The sequence below is a fragment of the Triturus cristatus genome, chromosome 4_2, assembly GCF_964204655.1.
Source record: "Triturus cristatus chromosome 4_2, aTriCri1.1, whole genome shotgun sequence".
In the NCBI taxonomy this organism is placed as follows: domain Eukaryota; kingdom Metazoa; phylum Chordata; class Amphibia; order Caudata; family Salamandridae; genus Triturus; species Triturus cristatus.
The window spans coordinates 777855437-777873099 of NC_140586.1; the positions used below are offsets into that span (position 1 = coordinate 777855437).

At 40.7% G+C, this 17663-nt stretch overlaps 1 protein-coding gene across 1 annotated transcript; it reads left to right on the forward strand.

The window, feature by feature from the left end:
• The first annotated feature begins 3378 nt into the window (after nt 1-3378).
• LOC146835024 (zinc finger MYM-type protein 1-like) lies at nt 3379-11423 on the forward strand. Its single transcript, XM_085599954.1, has 2 exons — nt 3379-5111; nt 11273-11423. The coding sequence occupies exons 1-2, from the start codon at nt 3379-3381 to the stop codon at nt 11421-11423; spliced, it is 1884 nt and encodes a 627-aa protein (XP_085456080.1).
• Nucleotides 11424-17663: the final 6240 nt, after the last annotated feature.

The following is a 17663-nucleotide window of genomic DNA, read 5'->3' on the forward strand; positions in this document are numbered from 1 at the left end:
AAAAACTTCACACCAGTTGTAGAAAAAGAGGCCATCTTTATCTAATTAAAGCTAAGCCTAAAGGACAACAGTCTAATAAGTGTATTAAGAATTATGCCAGTAGTAAAGTTAATTGCTCATTCTCCAGGGCCATCACAAAGCAAAGATGCAGGTGCTCCCTTTGAGGGAGTCATGGTAACATAGTATCCTCAAATGAGTCCACTGGTCACCTCCGCCTCGGAAAGGTCTTCAATGCAATGGGGGTTGAAGTCAGGCCGTGGGCCCTCGAGAGAGTACCTGGGGCTTGGAGTCGCTGCTCTGGCTGTCTGTGGTCTCGCACACGGAGTCCACGGGGCGGGAAGTTGAGTTGGGTACCAGCATGGCCGAAGGAGCACAGTCAGGTCTATGGCCCCATCCTGCTGTGTTGGAAGGCCTCACACATGGAGCCAATGTTGGTAAGAGGCACAGAGGCAGGCAGGGCTAGGGTTCAGCCACAGTAGAGTCACATGAGGTGTTCCCATGACTCTGCTCACTAAACCAACAGGATTCTAGAGTTCATGCACAGCACCACAGGCACTCACTGCAATGCACACATACTAAAACATACACACACATTGTTTCACATATATTCGTTTAAACGTGTATGCACTTCTTTGCAGAAACCAGCAACTTTACACAAAATTACACAAATCACAATGCTTGCAGAGACCCAGGATCTCACTTGCACTCATGCACATTCTATTAAAACCACCTGAATTTATTATCTTAAATGTTTGTGTTTATTTGTTTTGTGTAAAAGAGTATTGTACAGGTAGCACATTTGCTAGAAACATTACATGAATACAGTGCAGTAATTGTTGGTAATAATTCTTGTTTTAATTCTTTTAGCACATGAGAAATTGGAGTTAAGACTGATCGTAATATAATCACATTCAAGATCGGTACTGCGAGATATCGAAAGAAGACACGTGGTGGCTCCGGCCCTGCGGCGACAGAACCTTTATCGAAACTCAGCTTCCTGGTCCTAGACCTCAGGCCAGAAGGTAGGACATGCTTTTGTATTTCCCGCAAAGGTCCACATTCAGCTATGTATGGGTGCCAAGTGTGTGGTCTTTAGGTGTGGAGGCCTGTTGGTTTATCCTAGCAAAACAGTGCAGAGAGTATGAGGTTGAATTGTAAGGGGATAATTTTGTGTTTTTTCATGATTAACTATGAGAAGTTCAAAAATGTTGATTTTTAAATCTTTTATTATTGTATGCTCTCTTTCATTTATCTAACTAGCCTAATAATCCCTTACTATCCCTTAATGCTTACCGTCCCTAAAGATATTAAACCCCAAACTGCCCATAAATTCTGTCGTTTCTTGATGCATAATAAATGGACTACTCTTTAATGCTACCCTGATTCATAATAGCCCTGAACTACTCCTTAGTGCTACCCTAAAATCCCGTAATTATCCATTAACGCTAACTTGACCTGAATCATTACAATTCATTGCTAGTCTCCTGACCCTTATTTTAGATGCTCCTGTCTACTTTGGGAGGATGGCCCTTAGCCCTGCTACCAGTACACTTATGTTTCTTGTATAATGCATGAAAGCCACTACTTATTTTCATTCTATTTTTTCAGTCAACAATGTTTTTCACACCAATGTTTTTCAGTCTACTTTTTCCGTACCATTGGGCAGATTTACGTTTCCTGGCGCATCCCTGCAAATCAGCAGGGATGCGCCAGGGAAGATGCGTCACGCAAGTTTGCCCATGCGCTATTGCAGATGCGCCGCATTTGCAATGTGGTGCATCATGGCGCAAAGACAAGCAGATGCGTGACGCATCTGCTGGCGTAAGGTTGGCGCAGTGCTGAAGTTGTGTCGCAAGCGTGACGCAACTCCAGCACTGTTCCAACCTGCCCTATCCCTAACATGGTGCGTCACGTCTTACGCCTGCTTGAAGCAGGCATAAGGATTTGACGCACCAGCGTCGGAAAAGTGACTGCGTGAAATCTCGTAGATTTCACTGCGTCACTTTTCCGAGGGTTTTGTCGACGTAACGCCCACCCTGCATACATTAAACCTGACTCAGGTTTAATGTGGCGCAGGGCTTTACAACGTGACGCATCTCCCTAGATGCGTCACGTTGCAAATCTGTCGCAGCATGGCGCTAGCTTTGCGCCGCCGCTGCGTCACAAATGTGATGCAACGGCAGCGCAAAAGTGGCGCACAGGGCTTGTAAATCTGCCCCAGAGTTTGTACAGTGAGTAGGATATATAAAATCTATCTAATGTGTTGTGACAGTGTGACTCCTGTCCATTTAGTAATAGGATCACTGATATGACTAGCACTGTCTAAAGGATGTAATTATAGTCTGTCTTGTGTGTAGAATACCTCCATCCATATATTTTTTGAATTTGGAAATACTAGTCTAACTGCAATGGTAAACTCTTAATTGGAAAAATATACATTTATTTTGCTGTGCTTGGTACAGACGGCTGCTGGATATATCAGAGATCTGCCTAGAACTCTTTTAAAGGGTATTGCTAAATGCAAGTCGTATGCTTTTTACAGAAAATTTCAACATGTTTTGTATTATTTGCCATCTAAAGTCAAGTCCAAATGTATAAGTACTTTGTTTTAGGTTTACTCCTAACATATACTGATTTTATCCTTCTAATAGTAATTCAAGGACCCCATAATTGGAATATACCCTTTAAATTCTAGGCAGATCACTGAATTGACATGCTTAAGCTTTTCAATCGCCACTGGTGTTGTGCATGCAATGGCACCTAGCCTCAAAGCTTACATCATATTTTAATTATTAACAGGATCCCAGGAGGAATTCTGAACTAGTTACAAGGCTATACCGCTTGGGGGACAGCTGTACGTGCTGCTGCAGTTGCATTCCTGTCAGAATGAGGATGGATGACTAATTGCTGTTACTATTGTGTGCATGACAATTCATATTAGTGTATTCATTATTTTGCGTGATATAGTTTTTGTGTCTTCAACCTAGGGAATATTTAAAAACAGGTTAGGATTTCTATTTCCAGTCTGATCTATTGCTAGATACAATGAACACAGTTGACAGTTTACTCGTACACCCCTTTTTGGGCTTGACACATGCTGATAAACTGCAAGTGAAAACATTAGGAGCTGATAAACCTGAAATTAAAATTGAGCAGTCTGCAAAAGATAGGGGACAGGGTTATACACGTCGGTTTACCAGAACATGGTATGATAGGATAGAGTGGCTTACTGGTAGCGCTTCTAAAAATGCTTTATTCTGTTTCCCTTGCTTACTTTTTGGAGGTGAAGTTGCCTGGACAAAAACAGGAGTTACTGACCTAAAGCATCTGGCTGAAAAAATAAAAAAACATGATTCCTGTAAATCTCATTTGACAAATATGTTGAAATTATCTCTTTTCGGAAAATCGGACATTGTACAGCAATTGAACGAAGCATACCGTGTGGGAGTAAGAAAACATAATGCAGAAGTGGATAAAAACCGATACATTTTATCAAAATTGATTGACTGTATTCGTTTTTGTGGTGCCTTTGAATTGGCATTACGGGGCCATGATGAAACTGAAGAGTCTCTAAATCCTGGCGTGTTCGGGGGCCTTGTTGATTTTGTCTCCAGCATTGACAGTGCTATGGAAACACATTTAAGAACAGCCACAGTGTTTAAAGGCACGTCTAAAACTATTCAGAATGAATTGCTGGACTGTATGCTGGAAGTGATAAGAGAATATATTACACAGCAGTTGAGAAGCACTGATTATGTAGCTATCCAAGCTGACGATACAACTGATGTCTCTACTAAGACACAGTCAGTTCTAGTCTTCCGCTACATTGATGGAAATTGCAAGGTAGCTGAACGATTTTATTGTTTCACACATCTAAAAGACTCATCTGCAGAAACAATTGCCTCAGCCATTCTTAATGAATTAAACATTGTTTTCCCTGACCAATGTGCTAAAGGAAAACTAATTGCTCAAAGCTACGATGGGGCCAGCGTCATGCGTGGTGCAACAGGTGGGGTGCAAAAGAAAATCAGGGATGTTTACCCAAATGCACATTATATTCATTGCCATGCCCACCAACTTAACCTAATTATGGAACAGGCTTCCTCCAAAATATCTAGAGTTAAAATTTTCTTTTCAGAGATTGGAGGTATAACAGCATTTTTTGCACGTTCCCCGAAAAGGACTGATATTCTTGAACAAATAGTTTCAAGAAGACTTCCAAGAGGGTCTGCAACTCGCTGGAACTTCAATATTCGAGCAATATTGATAATTTATGAATACAGAGACGATCTTCTTGAATGCATGTCAACCATTGCAAACAGTGGTGATTTTGAGTCAAATACTATATGTGAAGCTAAGGGATTTAGTAGAACATTAGATGATAGAGAGTTTATATTCTTTCTGTTTCTTTTTCACCGTATAATGCCCCAGGTAGACATTTTATATAATCAATTGCAAAAGCGAGACATTGACACTGTATATGTCCAGAAAGCTACTACAGACTTTGTGACAAGCATCACCAAAGTACGGGAATCCATTGACAGTTTGGATTCTACACTGCCACAAGAATGTACATTTGTAAACCGAAGACTGCAAATAAATACTTTGACCCAAGAAGCAAAAGAAGTCTGTGACATTATTGTGGTCCATGCCAGAGAGCGCTTTGCATTCACAAAGCATCTTGTAAGTGCAACACTATTGCGAAGTGACCTTTTTGAAAGACATGACAAATCTTTCCCAGCTGAGGCACTCGCAGAAACGATAGAAGCCTATCCTATGTTAGACAAGGCTAGATTGCGTACAGAACTTTCGGTCCTGTATGGAAGACGTGACTTCCGTCAAACTACTGGTGGTGCCATGGCTTTATTTAGCTTTTTGTGTGAAAACAACTTAGAGAAATCTTTTTCTGAGACCATAAAGCTTTTAAGAGTTGTCATTACTACACCCATGACAACAGCAGAGTCTGAGAGATGTTTTTCCGCACTAAAGAGGGTAAAAACGTTTTTGCGAAACACTATGACTCAAGCTAGACTTAATGCATTGGCTATGCTGTCAATGGAAAAGGAGCTAATAAAGGAAATACCAGAATTCAACAAAAGAACAATTGAAAAGTTTGTTCATATTAAAGATCGACGAGCAAACTTTCTATATAAATAGAAAATATTAATCTGATGTGTAATCATAGTTTCAGGTGTTTATAGCTCGGTTTGTTTTGTTTGATAACATTAGGAAGTACTGTTGGACATGTACTCATTCCATTTAATATTCATAAAACTCCTGTACAGTTGATATGTGTTTATATATGTGTGTTTATGTATCTGTGAATTTATAGATATTTGTTTTCATATTTTATTATTTTTTAAAATATTTTTGTTGTTAGTGTCTAATATGTTGGTTTTGAGGGTATATGTCTTTATATGTACAACATTTAGTTATTTTCGTAATTTATTTTTATTTAACTGTTTTCTACTGTACTAACAGGGACAAGAACCCTTCTACCTGTGATTGACATGCAAAGTATTTCAATATTATTATTATTTTTTTAATTGTTTAAAAATATCATATTGGTTTTGAAAGTTCTTAAAATGTACATTTATTTATTTTCATAATTTCTTTTAATTCAATTTTTTCTGCTGTGCTGGCTGAAGAGCACAAGGACCTGAGTGTGGCATGCAAAGAATTTATATAGTATTATTTAAAATAATTGTGTTTGTGTTTACAAATATCATATTGGTTTTGAAGGGATATTTCTTAAAATATACATTTATTTATTTTCATATTTTATTTTATGTAGCCATTTTCTACTGTACTGACAGGCACAAGGGACTGAGAGTGGCATGCAAAGTATTTAAAAATAAAGTAAAACGTTTTTACCAAGCCTGCTTATACATATAAAGTTTGTGTTGTTTCTTTCTAAAATAAATTAAAGATTGTTGATGGATATTTCTTATATTTTAAGCAATGCATATTACACTCATTTCATAACTCATTTTTATTTAGTGGTTTTCTAAAATACTGATGGACCCAAGGGCCTCAGAGCGCTATATGAACTATTTTAAGTACAATATTTACTTCATTTTGCAAAATTGCCTCGCTCAAAAATGCAAAGCTTTTGCTGACTTGCTAAGAATTAAATGTTTGTTTCGAATGGATATTTCTTATACTTGTAGCTATTTAATGTCATGAAGATTACTGGGCAATCAACATTGAATAGCTGATGCAGAAAAGGAAGTGGCCAGCCTTCATTTCGGGTAGGAACAAAATTACAAGTGTGTTTCTTTGCGGATGTTTATGCACCTATGTTAGGTGTTTTCTATTGGAATGGGTAGAGACAAAGCGGTTTTGCTTAGTACCCCTAGCCATCTTCAGAAGTCAGACTTGCTTGGCAACACAGAAATTCTCTGAAATTATGTATGAGTTTTCTTTTATGAATGCCTAGAAGAACTGATTTTTCAGTCCATTTATCACATAAATAGTGCTGAAAATTGCACCAAAAAATGCCAATTTTTAAAAAATTTCTTCACGGGGGGAGAACCCCCCCGAACCCCCCTTATTGCCGTCGGGCTCGCTCGCTACGCTCGCTCGCTCCCGTACATTCATGCCTTTTGAAATACGCCCCACCAGTTTAAAATTCCACCAGCCGCCACTGCTGATGAGGGCGTTGTATCTTATGTAGCAACTCTTCGAGGGTTAGCTGTCACGTGTGAATTTGGAACATTGTGTGATTCGTTAATAAGAGATCAAATAGTCAGATGCACGAATAATAAGAAGGTTAGAGAAAAATTACTATCAAAGAATCCTACTTTAGAAGAGGCTATTCAGATCGCTAGAAGCATGGAAGATACAGACCATTGGATCAAAGAAATAGATAGAGAGAAAAAAGTTTCAGAAAGTCCGTCAACAGTGACGGTAAAGGAAATAGCAGCTGAAGTAAAAGATATGAAAAAAGATGTTAAGAAAACAATATATAAGGGGTATGGAAACGCACCGATGAAACAGGTAGAGCGAAGGCCAATAATCTGCTACAGGTGTGGATGTCCTGGGCATATAAGTTCAAGCTTTGCATGCGGTGCTAGGAATGCTACGTGCAGGTCTTGTGGAAAAAGGGGTCACTTGGCTAAGGCATGTAGGTCCAAAGGGAGTGTTCCGACAACAAGTGTGAAAGAAATAGAAAATGAAGAGGAAAATTGTGGAGAGATAGTTTTAACTGTTGATGGAATTGAACTAGGAGATCGCCAATTGATGGAGGCAGGCGAGAAAGATAATGTAGATGTGGTTTCGAAAGTCAGTAAAAATCCGATGAACTTAAAAATGGAAAGTACAGAAAAACTGGAAAAGCCGCATTGTGAAATTACTGTGGGAAATGGTATTGTGAAATTATTGGTGGATTCAGGGAGTTTATTCACTCTTATTTCAAAAGATGCTTTTGTAGGGAACTTAGGTGGAGAAATGTGTGAACTTACAACCCCGGATGTAAAGGCAGTGGGATACGGGGGTTCTAAAATCAACATTTTAGGAATGCAATGGACAAGCATTATTTTTGAACAAAGAGGGGTATATGGAAGGGTCTATATCATGGATGAGGGATCTAATTTGCTCGGGTGGAGACACCAGAAAGATTTGGGAATAATTTTAAATCCTAATGCGCCAGAACCAGTAATGACAGTGGAGAACAATGTTGGGAGCAAGTCTTGTGATGGAAATGCAAAAAATGATTGGGGTGAAAAAATAATGAATAAGTACTCCAAAGTGTTTGCTGAAAATCTTGGCATGTTGAAGGGTTTCACACACAAGATTGTGTTGAAAAATAATGCGAAACCTGTGGTACATAAAGTAAGGTCTGTACTTCAATAACAAACTTCGCCAAGCGATTAATTCCTCATGGCACATCTTGAATTCGGGTTCCTCTCAGAATTTGCCTAAACCCATTTTTGCTTTCCGCAGAAACAGAAATTTGAAAAATATACTGGTCAAATCTATACTACCAGTGAAAAACCCTATGGTCCAGCGCTCAATTTTTGGCGACTCACCTGTTTTTGGTACGCATAAATGTGGCGGCTGCCATGCGTGTGACTTCGTTAAAACCACCCCCACATTAAAATGGGGGAAAAGGACTTTTTCTTTCAAAGAAATAATGAACTGTAGGACCTCTAATGTGATCTATCTGATTCTATGCCCCTGTGGCAAAGGCTACGTGGGGGAGACCAGTAGAGAGATGCGAGTTCGATTCAGCGAACACAAATCTTCTATCAACAATAAACGTGTGGGAGCTCCTCTGGTTAAACATTGGCTAGAGAAGCAACATTCAAGTAAAGACCTGGAATGGCTGATCCTGGAACGCGTGCACACTCCCAAGGATGGTAACAAAGATGCACTTAGAAAGAAAAGAGAAGTGTTCTGGATGTTCACTCTCAAGACTTGTGATGATGGACTGAACGAATCTCTCCCCTGGGAAAATGCGATTCTCTGAGGCCCAGTCATTTTTCATCTGACTTGATTCCCTTTCCATGCTTTGGACGCGTTGCCACTTTTTTCGCAATACTGTCTGACTACATATATATATATATTCTACTTTTGTACTAATTGGTCACCTGATGCTTGATTAGAACTGATATTACTATTTTTCCCTCTGCAATGTCTCTAAGACTGCTTAATCACCCTTATCTAAGATGGTAAGCCTGCTCTCTTTATTTACTATTTTGGCTCCCGGCCACTTTACCTTCCTCACCCGTTCCAAGATGGCGATGACTGTTCTATGCTCCATTAGGTATCTGTATTCTATTCCCTAGATTTATTTTTCTAAAGCCTCCGGTCACGTTACCAGTTCCGCATAGAATTAGAGCTTGTATTTCATTTTTTTTATTTTTACTTCGAACTGCCCATCCTAAGATGGCGTCGACGTTTTGACGTCCTCACCCGCTTCCAGGTGAGACTTGTTTCCCTCTCATGTTCAATTAACCCACTACTATTTAAATGGTGTTAAGTCGAGATTCACGATTATTCAGAGGCAGCGAGCCTCCGCGTTTGTGGCAGGAGATTCCAGTTTATGTGAGCCTGTGTCGTTAAAAGAAGTAAGTACGTTGAGCAGGTTGCTGTCTTTGTTCGTATTGTATGGCTCGGAAAGTAGACATAGTATGTGGGTTCTAATTCTACTTTTTACCTTATTTTCCTTTAAACGGCTTTATTTTCTGTATCTTTATATATTTGTTTTGGATTTAAATTGAGGGCTCAATAGTATTTGGGGCTATAGCTTTTTAGACTATTGACTGATTACTTAGAAGGAGTATCTTTACTTCTGTAAATTACTATGCTGTGATACATCTTGTAGAGGCTCTATTTACAGTTGTTCTTTTGAGCACTATATATGCCTCCTCTTTACGAGCCTTCTGGTAATTCTAGAGCGGCTGTTATACACTTTGTAGAGGCTCTACTTGCAGTGGTTCTCTTGAACACCATATATGCCTTCTTCATATGAGCCTCATGGTAATTCTCGAGCGGGTTAGTTTTAAACTACCTGGGGGCCACGTATTTTGTGCCTTCTTGGTTTTGGTGGTTACTTTTGAGTTATTCCTCATTTAAACTCTATGAGATTTTATAAAGAGTCTATTCTTCTTTTGCTATAGATTTTGCCCATGGGTATGGAAGCCGTATAATGACCGCTGGCCGTTTTCTGATCCCCACAAAAGGGAGCGAGAGAAATTACCCTCTTTATGAAAATGTATTGCCATCTAGTAAGTGTTTTTTAATTCTCTATAGTCTTCTGGACTTGCATGACTCGTTCAAATGAGTTCTACTTGCAGTTTGAATTAAGAGCAAAGGTGCTTATTTTTGTAGATATATTGTAGACTTGATACAGTTGTTACCACAGCGATCCTAGCTAAACCGCACTAAGCTATCTGAGTGCTCATGTTAAATTACTTTGTTACTATCGGGGGTTTTTACCCCCAGTGTAGTCAGGACCAAAGTTCTATAGATAATTGACATTATACTCTCTCCCTGCAGCTACTTTTGATGCACTTTGGATTTAGTTTGGTTAAATCCGATCAGAGACCTGGAATTAACGGCATTGTCCTCCTTTTTGGTACATGAGTGTACATTACTTCTGGATGATTTTTGTCTTCCTGCTGTTGATACTACACTGAGATTGATCCTGAATTTCTTGGGATCACATTTTATCCGAAGTCGCCTTTTGATTCTACAAGTGCGTATTTACTAGAATTTTTATACTCACTTATGGGAGCACTTAATTTGTTCTTTTTCCCTCTTTTCACTTATGGACTTCTGTGTCTTAAGATACCTTCTTATTGGTTTTCTCTGTCATTAGTATATCCTGGTGAAGTTTTCCAGATATCTCTCTCTCCATTTCAGCACTTTTTAAGTTTTGCTTACTGTGTTTTTACTCAGTATTATGTGATAAAAATGTAATTTAGCTAACACTATTCCCACAGATGAGACTGACGAGGCATAAAAGAAAATCTATTCAATTGAATGCTTGATTGTCTTGACTTAGCCTAGCATATCAAATTATATTGAGTCTTCACCGGTTGGATATGCCATCAGCGCCCTGAGGAAGGAAGACTCCGAAACGCGCGTCGGCGCATTTGTGTTCTTCTTATGTTTTTCTGTATTGTTTCTGTAATTGTATTCCCTGTTTTGTATGATTTCACTGAACTGTTCACCCTTGTGTACATAACACTAATTTTTTGAGTCTTGATGTTATGTTTTGTTTTTCAATAACTGCATTGCTTCGTCGCTCTTAGTTTGATTATGTTTCTGAATAGAAAAATGAAATGATCTATCTAAAAAGAAAAAATTAATACATAACTCTATATATTTTTATAATAAAACACAAAAAAAGAATGTTATAGTAGACTTTTTGTATTCTGTGGGATAGATTGACTATTTCTCTTACAGGGGTTCTGTGTGTTTGTTTGAATTGTAAGGTCTGTACCTTACATGATGAAGGAAGCCTTGCAAAAAGAATTGGAAAAATTATTGCAAGCCAAGATTATTGAACCGATTGAGTCTTCAGAGTGGTTATCTCCGATTGTCGTAGCTCCTAAGGAGGGTAATAATATTCGTTTGTGCATTGACTTATGAGACTTAAACAAAAACATATGGGTAGACAGGCAACCTTTGCCCAATATTGGAGAAATGTTAAGTATGATGGGTGGGGGTTGTGTTTTCAGTGTTCTGGATATGTCATCGGCGTACCATCAGGTAAATTTACATCCAGATTCACGACATTTGACCTTATTTGTCACACCACTAGGGGCATTTCGTTATCGGAGGATGCCATTCGGTTTGGCATCGGCTTCCGCAGTTTTCCAGAGAGTGATGCAGAACATATTGAAGGGTTTGGAGAGAGTGATGTGTTTCCAGGACGACATCTTGATAGTGGGGAGATCACACAAAGGGCATGATGAGATTATGGAGGAGGTTTTATGTAGGGTTGAGAAGTGTGGATTGACGATAAAGAAAGAAAGTGTCAAGTTAGATTGGGAATGGTTAATTATCTGGGGCATCAGATATCGGCGGAAGGTATAAGACCTAAAAATAGTATTGTGAAAGCAGTTAAAGATGCACCTTCTCCGATCAATAAAGAGCAGTTGAAATCTTTTCTGGGATTGGCGGAATATTGTTCAAAGTTTGTTCCCAATTTCAGTGAGATAGTGGAACCTATGAGACTTTTGTTGAAAAAGGGAGTTGTTTTTGATTGGAACTTGGATTGTGAAAGAGCATTTGGAAATTTGAAGTCTTATCTCGCAGGGGCACCTGCGTTGGGGCATTTTGATTATAGGAAAAGAACTATTGTGGTGAGTGATGCGAGTAATGTGGGAATTGGAGCTGTATTGTTACAGATGTCTGATGGGGAAGAGAAAATTATAGGTTTTGCTTCCAGGAGATTGCAGGGTGCAGAGAGGAGTTATTCCACAATTGAGAAAGAAGCGCTTGCCTGTTGTTGGGCTATAGCGCATTACAGGTATTATCTGTGGGGTATACCTTTTGTACTTAAGACAGACCATAAACCTTTGATCCATTTATTCAAGGGTGGTCGGGGTTTAGACGGTAGTGTGACTCCCCGAATTTCTAGGTGGTTGACATCAGTATTTGATTACAATTTTATTGTAGAGTATGTGCGGGGAGAAAAAAATGTGTTGGCTGATTGTTTGTCCAGAATGCCAGTGGAAGGAGATTCTGGTGTTGTAGATGTGGAGGAATTGGTTGTAGAAGTTGATGGTGAATTTGCCATAAGCCGAGATGAATGGAAGGAAGCGGTGGAAAAAGATGAGGAATATAAAGGATTGAGAGAGGTCATCATGAATTGCTGGGGTGAGTCTGATGTGTTGCATAAGTACAAACATTATTTACAAGTTAAAGATGAATTGAGTCTACAAAATGATAGAATTTTGCGTAGAAGTAGGATTATTCCGCCAAATGTGTTGAGACTTAAGATATTAAAGATTGTACATGAGGGACATCTTGGAAGAAGTTTAACCAAGCGGAGATTGAGAGAGTCGTTTTGGTGGCCAGGGATGGACAAGGATGTGGAAAGCTTGGTGAAAGAGTGTTATGCATGTAGCAATAGTGACAAGATGAAGATTACTAGGAATCCTCCTTTTAGGTGCATGGAGCATCCAATGAAACCATGGGAAAAAGTAGGTTTGGATATTTTAGGCCCAGTTGATAAATTGGGGAGTAATAACCGATACTTGGTGGTGTTGGTAGATTACCATAGTAAGTGGTTCACGTGCAAATCTATGACAGATGTGACTTCAAGGAATGTGATAATATTTTTGAAGGAAGTTTTTCTTGAAGAAGGGGTGCCTAAGACGCTTCTGACTGACAATGGTGTTCAATTAGTTTCAGTGGAAATGGAGAACTACTTGAAAAATATAGGAGTCTGCCATGAAAAGGTTGCTTTGTTCCATCCTCAGGCTAATGGGTTGGTGGAGAGGGTAAATCGCATGATTATGGAAATTATTCAACTTTCATTAGCAAATGGATTGTCCTGGAAAGATGAGTTACGGAGAATGATGTGGGGTCATAGGATTACTCCTCACACAGTGACAGGAGTTTCTCCTTTTGTTGCGTTAAGGGGAAGGGAGCCTGGAACGAAAGAGTCACCAATGTGGTTGCAGGATAAAAAGCAGGTTTGGATTGATAGAGAAGGAATGAAGTTAAGAGTGCAAGAAAGTCAAAAGCGGAATAAAATGGAGTATGATCAAAGGAAGGCAGTTAAGGAATTGGTCTTTAACAAAGGTGACTGGGTGGTGGTAAGGAGGTTTGGTTTTATAAAGAAAGGTGAAAGCAAATTTTCTCAACCATGCAAAATTATATCGGTGGAAGGTTCTGTAGCTCTTCTTGAGGATGGAAAGAAGAGGAGTGTGGGAGATTTATGTAAAGTATCCCATTTATGAAATGTTATGAAGGGGATTTATGTAAAATATTCCATTTGTGTAATGTTATGAAGGGGATTTACGTAAAGTTTTCCATTAATGAAATTTTAGTTTTGTTAAAGTGTTTCAAAAATAGCAAAGGAAAATATGCATGTTTATTTGTAGATTGCATTGTTTAATTGCCTATAGGGGGGAGATGTGTGATGATGTTGGAACAGAATGTTCAGGTTATGATGCAATGGAGCTATAGTAATCCAATGTTCTAACTTGAGCCAGTATCAGTGTAATGCTGGAGGTTGACATGAAGATTGATGCCAGTAAAGATTCCTACCTCTAATTTTGGAATTGGATTTATTTATTACATATTGTCAATATAACTATACCATACAATGATGTTTTCAGCCATGACTTTCGTGAAACGATTGTGGAGGACTTGCTCCTCCCACATGCCCATGTGTAAACACGCGTAGCTTGGGGAAAAGCAAGCCCCCATCGCCACACCTCTCAACTGTTGAAATATTGAGTTCTGGGACAAAAAATAGCTATTGTTTAGACAGCTGGCTCTGTTGCTGGGGAGTCGTCAAACATTTCCGATGCCGCCTCCTCGCCACTTCTTGCAGCGCTGGCGGCCATGGCGCGTCTATGTTGGAATACTTTAAATAACGTCATGTACAACTTGACAACGCTCAATAGCGATGCACGCTGGGTGACTAGGACACTTCTTCACCGAGCTATGCGCCACAAATCCTACCTTCGCAGTCTTCACGGCCGCCTGCAATTCCGAGCAGGCTTGCCTCTGGCTGACGGTAGAGATGGTTCCGGCTGCTTGGGGGCTACTGCAGTTGCTCCGACTGGGAACTTGAATTGAACTTCTGGGTTACCAGAAGAGTGCTTCCTGCTGCTCGGCCCGTAGTGGAAGAAGGGGTCCGTGACACACCGTAGAAGCCTCGCGGTGAATGAAATGCCACAGAAATCGTCTCACAGCTTGCAAAAATCCTCGTACAAGAGACAAACACGGACCCATCGATAAGTGCAAATTTTCTTTTATTCAGTCCAGCATAAATGCACCACCGCCATGACGCGTTTCGGCCTACCAGAGGCCTTGATCACATGACGCTGTAGGTCAAAGCCTGAATATTTAAAGTGCCAGTGCAATGTCCAATCCCCCACACTGCCCCGGGGAACACCACCCCCGGGGCACTAACATAAAATAGGCAGGGGGGCTCACGGCCCCCCCCAGCCCCGTGGACTGCCACCCACAGGGAAACTTTAAAATGGGTGGGGGGTCTCAGGCCCCCCAGCCCCAGGGACTGCCACCCCACAGGGTAACTTTAAAATATGGGAGGGGGGCCGCACGGCCCCCCTCCTGGAGCCTTGTACAGGCTCTGGGGACCACCATCCCCCAGGGCCGGCTCCTGCAGTGTCCTGGGGTGCCCACCCCCGGGACCCTGCTGTATGCAATGGCAGGGCGGGAGCCTCGCAGCTCCCACCCTGCCATTGCAATCTGCTTTGCTTCATTGAAGCGAGAGCAGGGAAACCTGCTCTTGCTTCAATGAAGCAAAGCAGATTGCTTTTCCACATGGGGAGCAGCATGTGAGATGCTACCCATGTGGAAAAGCAATGCCGGCTCCCGCAGGAGACGGGGAGCCGGCTGGGACCGTGGGGGGATTGGGGACCCCCCACGGTCCCCAACGAGAACCACGCCCCGGGAGATGGGGTCCCCGGGGCCATTAGTGGCCCCCCTCCCCATTAATCAAAAAATAATTAAAAAGAAAAAATCAATAGCCGGCCCCAGAGGATGGGGTCCCCGGGGCCTTAAGTGGCCAGAGGCGGGGGGCTACGCAGCCCTCCTCCATAAAAATATTTTAAAAGCTGGCCATGCCGCGGGGGATGGGGTCCCCGGGGCCCAGAATTGGCCACGGGAGGGGGGCCACGCAGCCCCCTTCCAGTAAATTTTTTAAAAGAATTTTAATGTGGGGGTGAGGCCCTGGGGGACGGGGTCCCCAGGGCCACCAAAAAGTAAAAGGAAGGGGGGACCACACAGCCCCCCTTAAGAAAAAGAAGAAAAAAAAGTCGCAATTATCCCTAGGTCCCACCCCCTCACAAGTACACTCCGCAAACGCGCCCTGTAGCGCATTTTAAATTGGGGAATTAATTCCCCTTCAATACTGGGGGTCCCTGGGGGCCAACTAGCCCACCAGGTACCTCCAGTAAGCTCCACAGGGCTGCGTTGCAGAGAGGTGCTCCAGGCCACGGCCCTTTTTACATCTCTGTAACGCAGCATTGTGGCGCTTACTGGAGGTACCTGGTGGGCTAGTTGGACCCCAGGGACCCTCAGGATTCAAAGGGATTTAATCCCCCAACTTAAATCGCGCCACGGGGCACGTTTGCACAATGGTGAAGGTAGGGGGTGGGACTGAGGTGATATGTGTGCAAACACGCCCTGTGGCGCGTTTTAAGTTGGGGGATTAATTCCTCTTCAATCCTGAGGTCCCCTGGGGGACAACTAGCCCACCAGGTACCTCCGTAAGTGCCACGGAGCTGCGTTGCAGAGTGTTGTAAAAAGGGGCGTGGCCTCTGAACACCTCTCTGCAACCCAGCTCCCTGGCGCATACTAGAGGTACCTGGTGGACTAGTTGGCCCCCAGGCGACCTCAGGATTGAGGAGGAATTAATTCCCCAACTTAAAACGCGCCACAGGGCGTGTTTGCACACATATCACCTCAGGCCCCGCCCCTTCCTTCACCATTGTGCAAATATTCCTCTAAAATCAGCCGAACTACGAATTCCGATTTACTCACCTGTTATCAGGAGAGAACCCAGTGCTGCATCTTTTAGCCCAGCACTGACCCTGAAAAGTAATTCTAAGCATAGTACCAGTAACTTGTATTTCCTTCCATAGGAATCCATTGTGTGGTTTTCAGCAGAAAAGTTCTGTGTCCATTTTTGAAACGTACAAATATTCCTCTAAAATCAGTCGAACTACGAATTCCAATTTACTCACCTGTTATCAGGCGAGAACCCAGTGCTACATCTTTTAGCCCAGCACTGATCCTGGGAAGTAATTCTAACCGTACTTACCAGTAACTTGTATTTCCTTCCATAGGAATCCATTGTGTAGTTTTCAGCAGAAAAGTTTCTAATTGTCTATTTTCACAAACTAAAAATATTCCTAAAAAATCGTCTGTATGACTTAAACACATTCTTTCAACTGTTTAAAGGAGATTCATCAGTGCTGGATCCAGGATCCACCACTGATTATAAAAAAGTAATGATAACACTACTTACCTGCTAAGTGAATTTTCTGCCATAGGATAACATTGGTGATTCTATGTGAAAAAATTTCTGTGTCAACTTAATATTCCTTAAAAATCACTACTGTAACCAAAACGCTTTTACTCAACTGTATACAGGAGATGTCCAAGGACTGAATCTAGGATCCAGTCCTGTGGTTAGAAAAGTAATCAATAAAGTAACAAATTGCATTTGACTAGAAATTCACATTGAGTTCAATGTTGCATTGTGTTTGAAATTGTGTTGCCCATTGCAACAACTGTAACTACTGTACTTAAAAGTCTATTGCCTATTTGCAAAGTATTTAAACTAAAGTAATTCATTCTGAGAAAGTATATTTTGTATTGTAATGTATAATGTAATTATAATGTAATGAAAAAAAAATATCTAAAAATAAATAGTTTAAAAAATGTAGTAAATCAGTATAAAAAAAATTCAGTATAACAATTAATAAATAAAAAATTGTCATTTACAAAACCTTTGAAATTCACTGAAAAAAACATAGGTTTCAGTCCTGATATAGTTAGGAATTAGCATTTAAAAAACCTTTGAAATTCACTGAAAAAACCATAGGTTTCAGGCCTGATATAGTTAGGAATTAGCATTTAAAAAACCTTAGAAATTCACTGAAAAAACAATAGGTTTTAGGGGTGTTATAGTAAGCTGGACAAAAAACCATGGATTAAATCCATTGAAATTCCTCCGTTATAGTTAGATGTACTAACTACATCTCACGCGCCCACAATCCACTGCTGATGATGTCACATATTACAGCATTCATGACATGGTCAGTGACATCGCTGATGACATCTCAAATGACATCACTGATGACATCACTGATGACATCATCCATGTGACAATCAGATACACCTCATCATACACTAGTATAACCTTTCATCACTCACTGTAAAATACAGTGCCAGATTTAAAACCATTGACACACCAATACAAGTTTCTAAACACCCACTCA

What these genes read in the sequence shown, in the direction of transcription:
- LOC146835024 (XM_085599954.1), top strand. Translation starts at nt 3,379, where the DNA reads ATGTTGAAATTATCTCTTTTCGGAAAATCGGACATTGTACAGCAATTG. An exon ending in AACAAAAGAACAATTGAAAA is followed by an intron (nt 5,112 to 11,272) that starts GTTTGTTCATAT and finishes TCACACCACTAG; the next exon opens with GGGCATTTCGTTATCGGAGG.